General features: G+C 42.8%; 1 protein-coding gene across 1 annotated transcript in view; it reads left to right on the top strand.

Annotated features, from left to right (window-relative positions):
- Positions 1 to 9,463: 9,463 nt before the first annotated feature.
- Positions 9,464 to 15,084, top strand: part of EVPL (envoplakin) — a 38,753-nt gene continuing 33,132 nt past the window's right edge. Inside the window, 3 exon segments of the mRNA XM_083429806.1 lie at positions 9,464 to 9,506; positions 12,976 to 13,040; positions 13,043 to 13,146. Of these exon segments, the coding sequence (XP_083285932.1) occupies positions 9,479 to 9,506; positions 12,976 to 13,040; positions 13,043 to 13,146 (197 nt within the window). The 5' untranslated portion in view covers positions 9,464 to 9,478.

Genomic DNA, 15,084 nt, shown 5'->3' on the forward strand with positions numbered 1-15,084 from the left:
AATGGTTATTGCCAGAGCAGAACGACTGCTGGTGCTGTCAGTCTTCCTCTGCTCCCCACCCCACATCTGCTCTGGGGGTTCCTCAAACCTTCGAAGCATATTTTTTAAAGGGGTGGAAGTTGCTTCTCTCATGCAATGACCTTTTTGAATTCAACCCTTCATTCTGGGATAACTGAAGTCTCCATTCAAAGACATTGATATAATGAAATCTGGATGTTACCAAAGCATGGAGAGGCTTGCTGTCTTGGAGGGAGTTTCATGTGACACTTGACCAGTCTCAGTTGGTGGAAGGTGCTACTTGCCATGGAAGCCATTTGGACTTCCTGTGATAAAGCTGAATCAATCATTGCCCCCAGAAATGCAATGTTGAGCCTTTGGGGCCAGATTAATTCTATTCTGGCTGAACACTGCTGTCCAGGTCAGACAAACCAGCTCTGAACCATCAAATTGAGCTTCAGATTCTCACAGGCCTCAGACTTCCATTTAATCTTTTGGCAGCTTTACCTGGATTAGATTAAATTAGTAGTAGAGTTAGATGTTATCAGCATACCGAAAGCACAGCACTCCGAATCCCTGGTTGACTTCACTCAGCAGTTTTGTGAATCTTCTAATAGTTAACTACTGTAGGGCAACAAGATAGAGCCCTATGAAATGCCATATCACAAAAGTCAAGGGGTCTTCCAGGTAGGAGCAGGATCTTCTAGAAGTGGTGCCTCATTTCTGCAAAGCCTATCCAGGAGATCAATGGTATCAAAATAGCTGCTGAGGTACAGGAGAAATAACAGGGTGACATTCCTTCTGCCAGTCTCCCAGCAGAAGTCATCCGTGAGAGTGACCAAGGCACGAGAAGGAAGCCTGGAATAGATCCAAATAATCCACCTCTCCCAAGTGAGCCTGGACTTGTACAGCTTCCAAATGTTCAAGCACCTTGCCCGAGAAGGGTGTGGGATCATCGGCCATGTTGGCTGAGGCTGATGGGAGTTGGGAGTCCATCAACACCTCAAGGACACCATGTTGTTGGCCCCTGGCCTAGAATCTGTTGGAGATGCTTTAGCTCTGGGGTTTTGGTTTTGCACTGAGCAGGGGTTGGGCTTGATGGCTAGCTAGGCCCACTCCACTGATTCCACAAAGTAAGATAAAAATGGGTACTGAGAGCCAGTGTGGTGTAGTGGTTAAGAGCAGTAGACTCGTAATCTGGTGAACCGGGTTCACTTCCCTGCTCCTCCACATGCAGCTGCTGGGTGACCTTGGGCCAGTCACACTTCTCTGAAGTCTCTCAGCCTCATTCACCTCACAGAGTGTTTGTTGTGGGGGAGGAAGGGAAAGGAGGTTGTTAGCCACTCTGAGACTCCTTCGGGTAGTGATAAAGCAGGATATCAAATCCAAACTCCTCTTCTACTACTCCCCCCCCCCAAATATTCCTTATCCTTTGGACTTACTAAGATGAGTGTGGATAATAGCAAAGAAAAGGCAAATGAGCAGACATGAATAGGCAGGTAAGCAGGCAAGTGCTTTACTACTGAGCCACAGCCCCTCCTCACATATTTCTGATGCCGTTCAGTTACCTTCACGTGCCAGGCTGATACAGATTATAAAGAAAATCAGTGAAAGTTCAATACTGCTGTTCTCTGCCACTCCCACGCCTGTACTTTGAGGAAGTAGAGCCAGCGCTGGCGACTGCTGCTTAAGATCGGAGATCTAATGTGTACAAAGGTTGGGGTGTTGGTAAGTATTAACATCATCTTCATGCTTTTTGGCTAACATTCTCTCCTTGCAACTCTTGCGTATTCCTTTCTATCCCCATGTCTCCCAAGTGTTTGCCTCACTTAAAGGAATTCCGGCCAAGTTAGGGAGAGGGACACCCATTTCCATCACTACCTTCTTGTGCAAGTCTTTGGGTATTGATGGGAGGCATTGTGGACTTTCAGAGTGCTCTCTGCCCATCCCTGTCTAGGTTTCAGACCCATGTGTTCTTTTCCTCTTTGCAATGCCGAACAAAAGCATAGGGGTGAGGTACAGTGGAACTGGTTTGAATTTGCCTTTCCCAGGCCCTCCCTTGCCATTTCAAGCTCTCGTGAACTTAACAAAACAATGCACACTGCAAATGGGACACCCAGTGGAAAGTCTGAGAAAGCCTCTGGCCTCTTTGATTTTTTTATGAGATGTTATGACTTTATGAGTTTACAAGCTTTACCACAGTCACACATGGATTTCTAGCTTGGGAAGACACAAGAATCCTTATATAAGGAGTATCAATGTCTTTGTATTTGGAGGGATAGTTTTTTCTATCCTAGTGTTCAGGAGAGGATGAAATCTTCCCCACATCTAATGTCCTTGGCTAGTCTTATTTAATATATAGGTCTACTCATGAGCCTTCAGGGCTTGTTACTAAACTGATTTCCGAGTCTCAAGATACCTCTCATATTATGCACTCTGGTTAACTCTCAGCTTTCTGCTTTTGTGACACATGGAGGAGCAGAATTTGCATCCTGTGGTGTCTTAGGAGCAAGGAATGTAGTTATGGAGCATAGCATTCAGATTCCTGATTATTGTTTTCTGGCACTTCTTGACTTTCCTTCTTTTTAAAAGGACTTTTGAACTCTTGATATGTTTGCAATGCCTAGCAAAAGCAGAATAAATTATGCAAATTAGTACACTGGTACCTCGGGTTAAGAACTTAATTCGTTCTGGAGGTCTGTTCTTAACCTGAAACTGTTCTTCACCTGAGGTACCACTTTAGCTAATGGGGCCTCCTGCTGCCGCTGCACCACCGCTGCACAATTTCTGTTCTCATCCTGAAGCAAAGTTCTTAACCCGAGGTACTATTTCTGGGTTAGCGGAGTCTGTAACCTGAAGCGTATGTAACCTGAAGCGTATGTAACCTGAGGTACCACTGTAAACATTTCAAAACAAAGTATGCAACAACAGCAAAACGACAGGGACTGTGCATAATTTGTGTAGTTTAATCAGGTTGCAGAAATTAGTTGCTTGCTGCAATGTTCGGATTCCATGAGAGCAGATTAAAAAATTTATAGCAAAGACTACATATGGCCCTAACTATAATCTGATTCATGTGTTACGTCTCTTAGGGATAAAGAATCCCATCTCCATGGAAGAAGTTACATGTTATATTTGCCATGTGCTCTTTCAGGGCGTCAAATCCATGAATGTTCCATGTTATTTCTGGTTTGGGAGTGAGAACTCTTCAATACTTCTGGTTTAGTGGTTAAAACACAGATCCCAGACATCAAGGAAGCTCCCAGGTCAGCAGTCTTTCTCAACCCGATGTCTTCAGTATGCTTTCTTATTGATGTATTTAAAGCATTTTCCCCACCCATAGATTTTATTAAAGTTTGAAAAAAAGATATGAAAGTTAGTATCAAATACCCAAAATATTTTTAGAATATCAAAGGTAAAAGAAGCTAATCTAAATAAAAACACAAACAGGGGAAAAGGGAAAGAGAGAGAAATGACAATGAGAGTGAGGAGAAAACTTCTGATTCTTTGTCTGTCAGCAAAAGTAGAAAAATTATTCAAAATATCCACTCAAAGATATAAGGCATTTCTGACATGCTTTTCATTACAATGTAATTCCAAGGCAGGGCTCAATTAAAAAACCACCACAATACATAATAAAACACAATAAAAACATCAAACCCATATGCAATGATAAAAACAATAACCATAAAAATTGGGGGAAAGTTAATGGCAGCTTTTGGAGCCCAACAGAATAACATTTCAAGGGAACACTCCCAAGACTACCCCAAACTCACCGTCAAATCACATGTCTGTGGCCACAGCATGAACCACAGAAATCATACATCCACTGTTTCGTTCAGAATATTTTTTTTCTTGTTTTCCTCCTCTAAAAACTAGGTGCGTCTTATGGTCAGGTGCGTCTTGTGGAGAGGGCACCAGGTTGGGGAAGGCTGTTCTGGAGACTTTTAAGTTCGTTCCTTCCATACAATTCTGTATACTTGGAATTTGTTCAAATCAACAACTTATTTCTTTCTCTGCTTCTGCAGAACTGAAATGGAGCTCTTTTGTCTGTTCTTTGGATATGCAGACAAAGGAAGATTTAAAACTTGAACAGCAGGTCCTAATTCTGCTACTTAAATTTCATCCGACAAATCTGTTTGGATGTAGCTTTCCTCTTCTCCCCGTTGCAAACATTATTCTTAATGCAAAGTGTCTCTCTGTGCTATTTTCTCTCTCTCCTGAGAGGCATAGGACAGCAGCACTCATTCTTAAAATATTCATGTTGAAAATCAGCACAAGTAAAAATGCATCCTGAGTTTCTGGTGATGAGGTATGTGGCAGAGAGGATATGGTCTAGTGCAGCAGTCTTCAGTGCTTTCAGATTCGGACTCACCTTTAACTCAAACATGCAATTGGGGACTCTATTAATTTTGTTTATCATATATTCTTATGGTGGTAGTGCTAAGATGTAACCCACCTTAGATCAGGCAAGTGACCTGGTAGTGGCTGTTTTATTCACTTTTATATGTGTTGTGTGTTTTGGTTGATGTTTCACTGGCTTTAAGTTGCTTTTGTTTTAATACTATAAAGGGGGGAAATAGGCTGTACACCGCTTAGAGATTTTTGAAATATTAAGTGGTATATAAATGCTTTTTAAGGGATGCGGGTGGCGCTGTGGTGTAAACCACTGAGCCTTGGGCTTGTTGACAAGAAGGTTGGCGGTTTGAATCCCCGCGACGGGGTGAGCTCCCATTGTTCGGTCCCAGCTCCTGCCAACCTAGCAGTTCAAAAGCACATCAAAATGCAGAAAGATAAATAGGTATCACTCCGGTGGGAAGGTAAACGGCGTTTCCGTGCACTGCTCTGGTTTCGCCAGAAGCGGCTTAGTCATGCTGGCCACATGACCCAGAAAAAACTGTCTGCGGACAAACGTGGGCTCCCTCTGCCAGTAAAGCGAGATGAGCGCTGCAACCCCAGAGTCGTTTGTGACTGGACTTAACTGTCAGGGGTCCTTTACCATTACCTTTTTAAACTGCTTTTAAATATATAAATAAAATGTTGGTGGATTTTCATGAAAACTTTCCAAACCATTTCTAACTGGTGGCAAGAAAAGTGGCAAGATTGGAAATCTCAAAAACTGAGTGAAACCAAAATTGCAAGACATGCCTACGTCTACAGATAGGCTGGCCATTGGCCACCCAGCTTGAAACTGAGTCAGCATTCAGGAATGGGAGTTATGTCCTAACCATTTGGTCACTGCACACACATTTCCAAACCCCCGCCCCTCCAATGTCTTGCAAAGTATTTTGTGCAGTACGGAAGACCGTAGTGATCCAAGAGCAGTGAGTCAAGGATTTCTACCTCTCAAAATTCATGAGTTAAAAACCACGACTACAGTAGTAAAGATGAAGTATAATTTAATATGGCATGGAGCAACTGTAGAAACGGTGCTGGAATATTTGCTGCTTGAAGAAGAAAAAAAAAAAGAATTTAACAAAGCATCAATTAAAATAAGTCAGAATGCTGAAGTCCAGCAAGTTGAGACAGAGCTGAAAAAGTGGTTATGTATCAGTCCTTAACCCCATTTGCGTATCATTGTAAAGTAGGACATGTTTCTCAAGGGGTTCTTCAGGCTGAAAACATTTACAGCCACAGCTGGAATGCATCATAACTGGTCATCCTGTTTTGCATGACTTGTCCAATAACGACTCTCATTCTGTGTTGCCCTTTAAACATTAAAAATATTACGTAAATAACTTCTCCCTTCTCTGGATATTTTGGAGGGCAATTCAGGATAAAGGCTGTTAGGTGAAAATGCCAAAGTACATTCTTCTCATTTATTTGACAATCAACAACTAGTGTGTATGTTACATTTTCTCCATTGTCATATTCATCCAGGCCTGAAAGAGAAGCACGAGTAAAACCTGTGCCACTGTAATGAGTGTTGTGAAAGTATTCTCACCCACCGTATAATTTTTTTACAGGTGTACATTGTAGTGTAGTGACAACCCAGAGTCTTTGCATGCCCCTTACAAAAGCATATGCAAGAGAGCGGTGGTAAAGCTTCTGCCAGTCTTCCAAACAGAGTCTTATTCAGATACTGTGGCTTAGCTGTGTGCGATCTCTTTGAGCACAGCCTAGCCTCCATCTCTCCTCTCTGCTTGTAATAAAGCCTGCTGCAAGCCTGCATTGAGAGCCCTGCCACTGAGCTGTATGCAGCCCTGTTAATATTGGAGTTACCTCACCAATACCTGTGTGAAGCCTGAATTCCGTAAGGAATTCAACAGGCAGGAGAGAGATCTGTCCTGATGTTGCGGCTTTACAAAAAGGGATTCTGCTCCTGAGTTGGAATGGGAATAGGAATAGGAATTGAAAAGAGACGTGGAGACCTCCATCTTTGTGTTGTAGCAACTGCCAGTGCTTCCTTCCATGTCTTTGGCTGGCTTGATAACCTGCTGTGGCTCCAAAGGCGGGTGTGGTGTTGATTAGTTGATGTTTTGCCCCTAGGAATAAGCTGTGTGCCACCTGGTTCAGCAGGAGGTGAGATTATGCCTATGACTTTGAACACAGGCAAGAAGGCTTAGCTTCTGAGGCACTGAGACTGAGGAATAACTTGTAGAGCACATCTAATATTCTTTTTCTGCTTCCACGAACATCTGTGCCTTTGCTTTGTTTTTTTAGGCAGGGCAAATCTTTGAAAAGGGAGGGTCTGCCTAGAGTTAGTGAGGCATTAAAGCAAGAATGGCAACCCATAAGGCAAATGCACAATGCGATGGAGCCAGAAAGATGCTATCTTCCTTAATACAGTGGAACCTCTGGTTACGTACCATCCTCCTTGTGAACACTTCAGGTAACAAGCTCCGCTAACCCAGAAATAGGTCTCCTGGAAGCGAACTTTGCCCTAGGATGTGAGCAGAGGTTGTGTGCCAGAGGCACGTGCGCAGTGGGAGGCCCCATTAGCAAAAGTATGCCTCAGGTTAAGAATGGTTTCAACTTAAGAACGGACCTCCAAAACGAATGAAGTTTGTAACCGGAGGTACCACTGTATAGTACATTTTTGTATATTACTTTCAAGAATATATGCAGGCAAACACCCGCCAGACAACAGAAAGATCTCTCCCATTCCTTTGGTCCATGTTCAGTAAGGGCTCATCCTCGAGAAAGTTGAGGAGCAAAGATGGAGTCCTACTGGAGTTTGTAAGCTGCCCAACTGTTGAAAATCTGGAGTTTGGGGGTCAATTATTCTCTATGGAGAGGGAACGTGTCTTTCTGAATGTTTGAGTCTTATTAGGGTTTTATTCCTTTGTACTATTATTTATTTCCTACAAGTTCCTGTCTTTTATTCCATTTACTTTGCTAAGTTTGAAGTTGAAGGGACATGACCTTAGTTAAAGATGACTAACTGGTTTTCTGAATCATTTACCTTACCTTTGGAGGAAGATGTCATTGTCTATGCAGAACCCAATTCTTTCTTGTAGGAGGTGATAATTAATCTTTGCTGGCAACACAGGATTAATGTGCTGCTCTTTACAGTAAGTACTGGGAAGTCAGAATATTTACTCATACTTCCCAGGTCACGTTTGAAGTAAGGACTAAGTACCAGGGTAAGGATAGTTCATAATAGGGATCTCCTTTTATATCAAGATATGCCAACTGCTCTGATGTCATGATCTACAGGAATTAACCATGTAAAAAGTCCAGATTGTCACATATTGTTACAGCATGGAAAAGCTCCCATTCCCAGACTCTCTAATAGCCTAAGTTGTTAGATGCTTTCATACCCCATTAAGAATGTGTTTAAATCTCTTCCATTGAAAGAAATCCATTTAAATTTGGATGAATTGTGCCTATTGTACCCAGAGCATTCCTATTGGCTCACTCCCAGTATTTTGTATAGTATCTTCACACACACACACACAAACACACACACAAACTTCTCAGCTGTAAGTCTTTTCTTTCTTTTGACAACCAGACTGAAAGGCATGTTTGAGCACATACTAAAGAGCTCGGCCAATAAAATAAACATTAGGTGCCCCTGTGACTCTGGTCATACATTGCTGGTTGCTATATGCATTCAAAATAACACAGAAAAGCCTGTTTGAGAAAGGAATCATGGAATAAATAAGAAGTACGGTATTATTTTTGTGTGTGTGCACTGCCTGACATAAGGAAGACCAAAGCAGATAAGAGAGTGTCAATATTTATGGAAATACCAAAGCTAAGGAGGGGACCTCCTAACACAGCTTTGTAATGCTGTAGAAAGCATAGACCCATTCTGAAAAAGTGTTGCATCACAAATAAACCAACCAAACGAAAAAAATAGTTGAATCCAACCATTCAGAGTAGACCTACTGAAATAAACATTGCTGAGAATTTTAGTGGGAGAATATTGTTGTGGGAGAATATTACTGTGTTCATGTCTTGTGGTTAAGGATCTTCCAATTTTGGTTTTCCATTCTTGAATTCAGTTCTCCACATTTTGCAGCCATTTGAACTAAGCACACACACACACACACACACCATGAAAATTCACCAGCATTTTAGCTCAAATTTCTCCTAATAAATAATTTTTATGTGCAACTTTTCCTAATGTACACATTTTTGCAAGCAACCTTTCCTAATATAAAGCATGTCTGTAAGTTATTTTTTACAAATGTATTCATTTTTATGCACACTTTCCCCTAATATCTGCATTTTGTGAACATTGCTTGGTTGGAGAGCTGCATTGCAAAATTTACAGAAGTGCAAATTTTGAAACAAGGTAGATTCAGCTTTAAATGGCTACTGAATTGAATTTATCCTCCCTCCCTACTTGTGGGTTTTCCACAGGCATCTGGTTGGCCACTGTGGTAACAGAACACAGTATTAAATAGGCCTTTAACCTGATCCAGCAGAGCATTTATACTTTTACTATAGCACTCTTTGCCTGCCTACCATCCATACCCATGTCCTTGCCCGCACCTTGTCTCTATTTACATGATGATATTTGAAGCTGAAAACATTTATCTTTGCTATATTGCCTTTTAGCTCATGATAGCCAGAGTTCACAGGGAAGTGGGTGGCGCTGTGGGTTAAACCACAGAGCCTAGGACTTGCCGATCAGAAGGTTGGTGGTTTGAATCCCCACGACGGGGTGAGCTCCCGTTGCTCGGTCCCTGCTCCTGCCAACCTAGCAGTTCAAAAGCACGTCAAAGTGCAAGTAGATAAGTAGGGAAGGTAAACGGCGTTTCCGTGCACTTCTCTGGTTCACCAGAAGCGGCTTAGTCATGCTGGCCACATGACCCGGAAGTTGTACGCCGGCTCCCTCGGCCAATAAAGCGATATGAGCGCCGCAACCCCAGAGTCGGTCATGACTGAACCTAATGGTCAGGGGTCCCTTTACCTTTACTAGCCAGAGTTCACCCATAGCATTGATGTCTGAACATCTTCTCTCATGATCTTCATTTCAGAACTTTTCCATAGCCATTGGACCTACCAGCTTCTGTGATGTCCTGTCCAGATGTACAAAGCATCCTGGGCAGTAGCAGGTAAGGGCACACAATAATGCTTGATGGCCAGTCTTCGTATTTGTGTGAAGGAACATCTGAACTACTTTTGCAAACTATTGCAGTACCACTGGGGTTCTTTGCAGCTAGCTAGAATGACATTCAAAGGTACTCTGCTGCTGAAGCCATCACCACTTCAGGCAGGTTCAGTCTCTACCTGAAGTTTTGCTGGCATACTTTCTTGTGATCCTGACGCTTCCACATCATGCCATGCCTGCCAGCCATCAAAAGACTTCTCCACTGTCCTATCCCAGCTACAAACATTTCTTGATCTTTGCCTGAGAGAAATAAAAACAAGCAATGAGCCACCAAGAATTCTGGAATTCTTTCACCCTTCTCTCTGTACCTTTCACTGTTGCACTCAGTGGATGCCCTAGAGGGTTTATTTGTAGCACCCCGAGACTTATTTTAGCTCAGGTCCTGCCAAACCAGTACTGTTTACAACGGTTTCTGCCCAGTGTGCATAGAAAGTTACTGACATTGCAGCTGAGCCAGTTCAACTGGTTGTCCTGACTCTGTCTTCAGAATACCTGCCTTGCCTTTGAAAATAACCTTTAAAGGGTGCTATGTGGTGGGGACTTTCTGAGTCCCAGAATGCACTGGAATGAATGGGTCATTTATTAGTTATCATGTTGCTTCTTGTGTGCTTTTTGCAGAAGCATCTGTTAGACTTCCAGTGAAAAGAGGCTGAATGAATTGTTAGGGTCAAGCTCATTCACCTACTGTTGCGTATCTATTTCATTTTCATTTTATATTCTGGCTCTCAGGAATATGTTATCGCAAGACAGCAAGCACTAATTAAGCCATCATGCAATGACAATATGAAAGTGCATAATTCAAACTTTGAAAGCCACTGATAACATTAGACTAGTCAGTGCATTAAGGCAACAAACACAATATAATCAGAATGAAAACAACATCACAAATTTGAGTAGGCCAGTTAAAATTGCTCTGAAAAATCAGGGGTGGAGGGAACCATGGATATGTTACACAACATGACACAATCAAGCCTGGCTTTGATCTTGCTCTACCCTACGCCATATTGATATGTGAATTGGAATGATTATGCTATAAAGCTCAAGGAGTGCTGCATATAATTTCATTCCCTCATGCCTCCAAACACTCTGTCCTTATATTGTCAGGCCCAGATGATAAAGAGAAGAGTGAGGACAGAGGGCATGATGACACAGAACTTCGTTCCCTTTCTTTCTCAGTGAGTTTCCAGCACATTGAAGTTTTAGAAAACCCAAACCATGCCACCACTATCTTAGACTGAACACCTTACTCTTTGAGGCTGTGCTAATGCGAAAGTTTTTAAACTGAGACACTGAGCACAAATGGCTTTTGAGCGTCTCTCCTTGCTTCAAGCAATTTGTGCCTGACTAATAATACAAGGAAGGGCCCCGAACAGTCCAGCACCATCTCCCTCCTGGATTATTTCCAAGCACATGAAGACAGTCACTAAAGAAGTGCTGAATTCATCAGGGCGGTCCTCTTTCACAGCTAGAAGTCAGCAGGATGCTCAAATTTCTTTCTCCAAGCAGTAAAAGGCTTTTGTTTTTAATTTTTTAATTTGGCGCTTAGATCAAAGCCAGCACACTAGTGCTACTTCAGCCTATTCTCAGCCCTCTAGTCTTGAGCCAGAAAATGGTTTCTTGCAACTTCACAAAGAAATCACTGCTCTTCAATGAAAGCCACACCTTCGTGTGTTTTGGTTTTTGGCAAGCAGGGCACCTTTCAACTCAGATGCTTGGCATGTTTTGAATTCATGATTTGAGATGAGTTGCAATTTCCCTGCACGCCCACATCAGCCATATCACAGGCATATTGACAGCCAAAGCTGAAAAGGTGCTTAAGAAAATATTTCTTGTGCCAATCTTGGCTGGACATGATCCAGCTGGAAGGAGGAAACAAATAACCACAGGGGGTTTGCTCACATACCTTGCAGAGAGGAACCTGAGGTAAGCTCTAACATGGAGCTACTTTGCCCTTCAGTATATACAACATTGTATGTAAAGTGCCAACAAACGTTTATTTCGGTGCAACTATGCGGAGGGGAAGGAAGTTGAGTGCCGATCAAGAGATTTATGGCAAAAGCAACATGGCGGTGTAGTGATTGCTCTGGTTATCTATGGGAAAGGACTGGAAAGTGTAATTGAATATTTATTTCATTCATTCATTCCTTCTTTATTAAGTGTGTATCCTGTTCTTCCTCACAAAGAAGCCCAGGGTGGCAATGAACAAGTGACAAAGCAATAAAAACATATTAAAAACAATTCCAATACAGATGTAGACTGGTAAGGATCTCAATTTAAAAGGCATTTTGAAAGAGGAAGGTTTTCAGTAGACATCCAAAAGACAACAGACACGCCACCTTTCTAATATTGAAGGAGGATTCGAAAAGTAGGTGGCAAAACCCTAAAGACCCAATTCCTGCACTGCCAATTGACATCACAGCACCCTTTCGGCTCCTGCTAAAAGCATTTTTATGTGGCAAACCCATCAAGACATGTAGAAGTTGACATGTATTTTACATCTGGTTTTAGCTTAACTGTTGATATTAATCATATGCTGAATTTCTATTGTGTTTAATTTTGCCTTTTGTTGACAATTTTAATGTTTGTTGGTTTTGTTGAAGGTTTTGAGTCATGGTCAGCTAAGTTTTATTTAGAGTAGACCCACTGAAATTAATGGACCAAACCCTTAATTTAGCTGGGTCTGCTCTGAACTGGGTCTGCTCTGATTCAATCTTAGTGGAATACCACTCTTTATTTACAGGCAAGTGGGACATGTGTTCTGTTGAATAATGAATGATTTAAATAAATAATTTCCCACAATAACCCGGTAAAGTAGGCCAGGCTGAGAGACACTGACTTGTCCAGGTTCACCCAACGAGTTCCATGGGCAGGTGGAGGGGATTTGAACTTAACCTGGTACAAATGGAAATCTTTTTTCTTTAGGAATTAATTGGGAAATTTTCCTTTTGTCGAAAGGAATCAGTGGTAGATCTAAATAGTGAGGGTGCAGCATGGATTGGACAGCAGCCACACAGATGGACCGCCTGATCCTGTGCGCTAGCAATGAGCAAAGCTACTTTTGATGTAGTAACTACAGGCATACATGTTATTTCCCAGATGTAGATTGTATTTGGGGTAGGGAATTGCAGTGTACGAAATGTCTGTCAGAAATGGTGTGAATAGAACTGGGTATGCCTCTGCTTGTACAGAAGCACATTCTTCGGAGTACCAGGGTGGGGTCTCCCACTCCTTCCCTCTGGCCTTTTTTTTTTACTCATTCAGTCCTAAACTGGTTTTTCTAGTCCTTTTTTTTTTTTTTAGGCAAGTTTCCATCTCGGCTCTTAATCACCTGCAGCTCAGGGAGGAGCCACCCAGGTTCTGCTTTTAACAATCTGCAGACTTTCTCATCCTCTCCTGTCATACCATCTCCACAGACAACCTCAGGCAGAGGCAGCTGCTGGAACGCACCCACCCCTTTCTTCAACAGCCTTCCAGACAGCGAGAGAGAGGGGAGCTTCAGCCGCCGCCGAGATGTTCAAAGGGGTGGGCAAAGGCTCGCCAAGCAGAAGCTCCCCGAGCAAAGGGTCCCCGATCAAGCAGCCCAAGTAAGTAGTTCAAAAGTCTGTGGTTTTTGCAGAAGTGGGGAGAGTGCCATGGACACCAGGAGGCCACCTCTGAACTGGCAAGGTGTCTTACAAGTAAAGGGGGGGGAAATGAACATTGTTTGCCTGAGGGAAGGTCCAAAATAATAAGTGGCCTGTGGGCAGCTGCCTGTATCCATTCACTTGGTTGGGAGTAAACATTGGACTCTGAGGTACTTTTCATTTGAACAGACACACCAAGTGTTCTGCTGCAAAAGCTATACTGGCTTCTCTTCTCCACAGGAGGCTTCCTCCTCCTCAGCCTGGCAAATGCTTCTGAATATCTATGTACAAGTGAGAAGGTGAAAATCCCTATTTATTGAGACTAGTTACGAAAAATATGGCTTAGCTTGGGAGCATACCTAAAAGCTCAACATCTGGTGGTATTCCCAGCACAAGTGACCCACAGTTTTTTGAGACATCTCTGTCTCCTATTGTGACAATTTCCAGGGGGTGGGGGTGGGAATAGGAGACTGAGATGTCTCAAAGTGTCTGAAAGTGCCACAAGACTTTTCATTGCTCTAGTTCTGTTACCCTGCTTGTTCTTTTTCTTCCTGTAGTGGGATGGAAATTGTGGTGCTCTCTTGCATCCCACTGCCATTGGGATTCTTAAAAGACAAGGTAGCCTTCAAAGGGGCATAGCTGCATTGCTCCGTGGTGGCCTAGCGTGGGAGGCCAACAGCTAAACATTTTCCATTGGCTGCCAGATTTCCCTTCTCCCTCTTGGAAGGGTGTGATTCCTCTTGCAGGTATAATGCATGCAAGGCACCGTTCAAGGCAGTGAAACACCTAACTGGCCAAAGCAGGAGAGCCCAATAAGTCAAGTTAGCAGAGGGTAGAATAATATTGAATAAGGAGAAGTTCATACACCCCAATTATCCTTGCTTGTTAAGGGCAGTGCTTTATTTCAGGTGGTTCTCAAGGGTGTGCAATACTGGCACCTCTAGAGGTTGTTGTTAAAAAATTACCCTGGTTAAAGGTAGTCTGTTTTCTTGTCCAAGTCCATGGCTAATCACTTCCTCTATTTTGATAAATTTTTACCTTTTGCAGATGCCTTTTTTGAATGTTTATGTGAGTTGCTAGAACAGTAATTCTTTAGGGTTCAGAGTGGGGAAGGGATGCATCTTTTCTATCAGGGGCAACCTGTGGTAAATGCCTGTGCAACAGACATTAAGGTATGCAGGCTGCCATTTTGCACCCGCTGCAAAACGGTCCATTCCCTCCTGTTTCACTTTCTACTCCAATGTGGTGCCCTCCAGATGTTATGGCTTCATGCAATTTCCTTTCCTTCAGAGGCAGATGGAGTCCTTAGGCTCCATGCAAAGCTAGCTTAACTTAAGAACAATCTTCTCTGTTGGCTGCTTACTCTCTTCTCCTTGTATGCCCAACTGGGATTTTGTTGTTGAGCAGCTGCTGCCATTTGAAAGGTTTGTACATGCTGCAGGTTAGTAGCATGAGTGCAATGATTTTTCCAGGGAGGTATCCGCTGATAATATTGTCTTAGGGACTGGTTTATGTCCCTTTTTTAGTTTGTATTCCTCCTGATTGGACTGCGCACATGGTGTAGGCCAGAGAATGATCTGAGGGCACACAATGTTGTCACACTGTTAAAGCAAAGTGGGCCTCAGACTGATTTGCTAACTCTCTGTCTTGGTTTTCCAAAAGAGAATATACATGAAAGAAATCTGAAACCGTCATGGTATTTCTGTGCATCCCACAATCGAGCTGCACTAAGAGTGTTTGAGGTAGCATAATGCAATAATTCAGATTATGCTTAGTTTGCCTTATGGAGAGTTTCAGCCACATCGCTAAGGGTGGGGGATGCCTGAATGTTTGGAGGAGTCCTGCGAATAGCTGCAGTAGGGAATAAATATGCCTCATTGATAGAAGGCCATGGGAAGC

Source organism: Podarcis tiliguerta (genome assembly GCF_965153285.1).
Source record: "Podarcis tiliguerta genome assembly, chromosome: 2".
In the NCBI taxonomy this organism is placed as follows: Eukaryota; Metazoa; Chordata; class Lepidosauria; order Squamata; family Lacertidae; genus Podarcis; species Podarcis tiliguerta.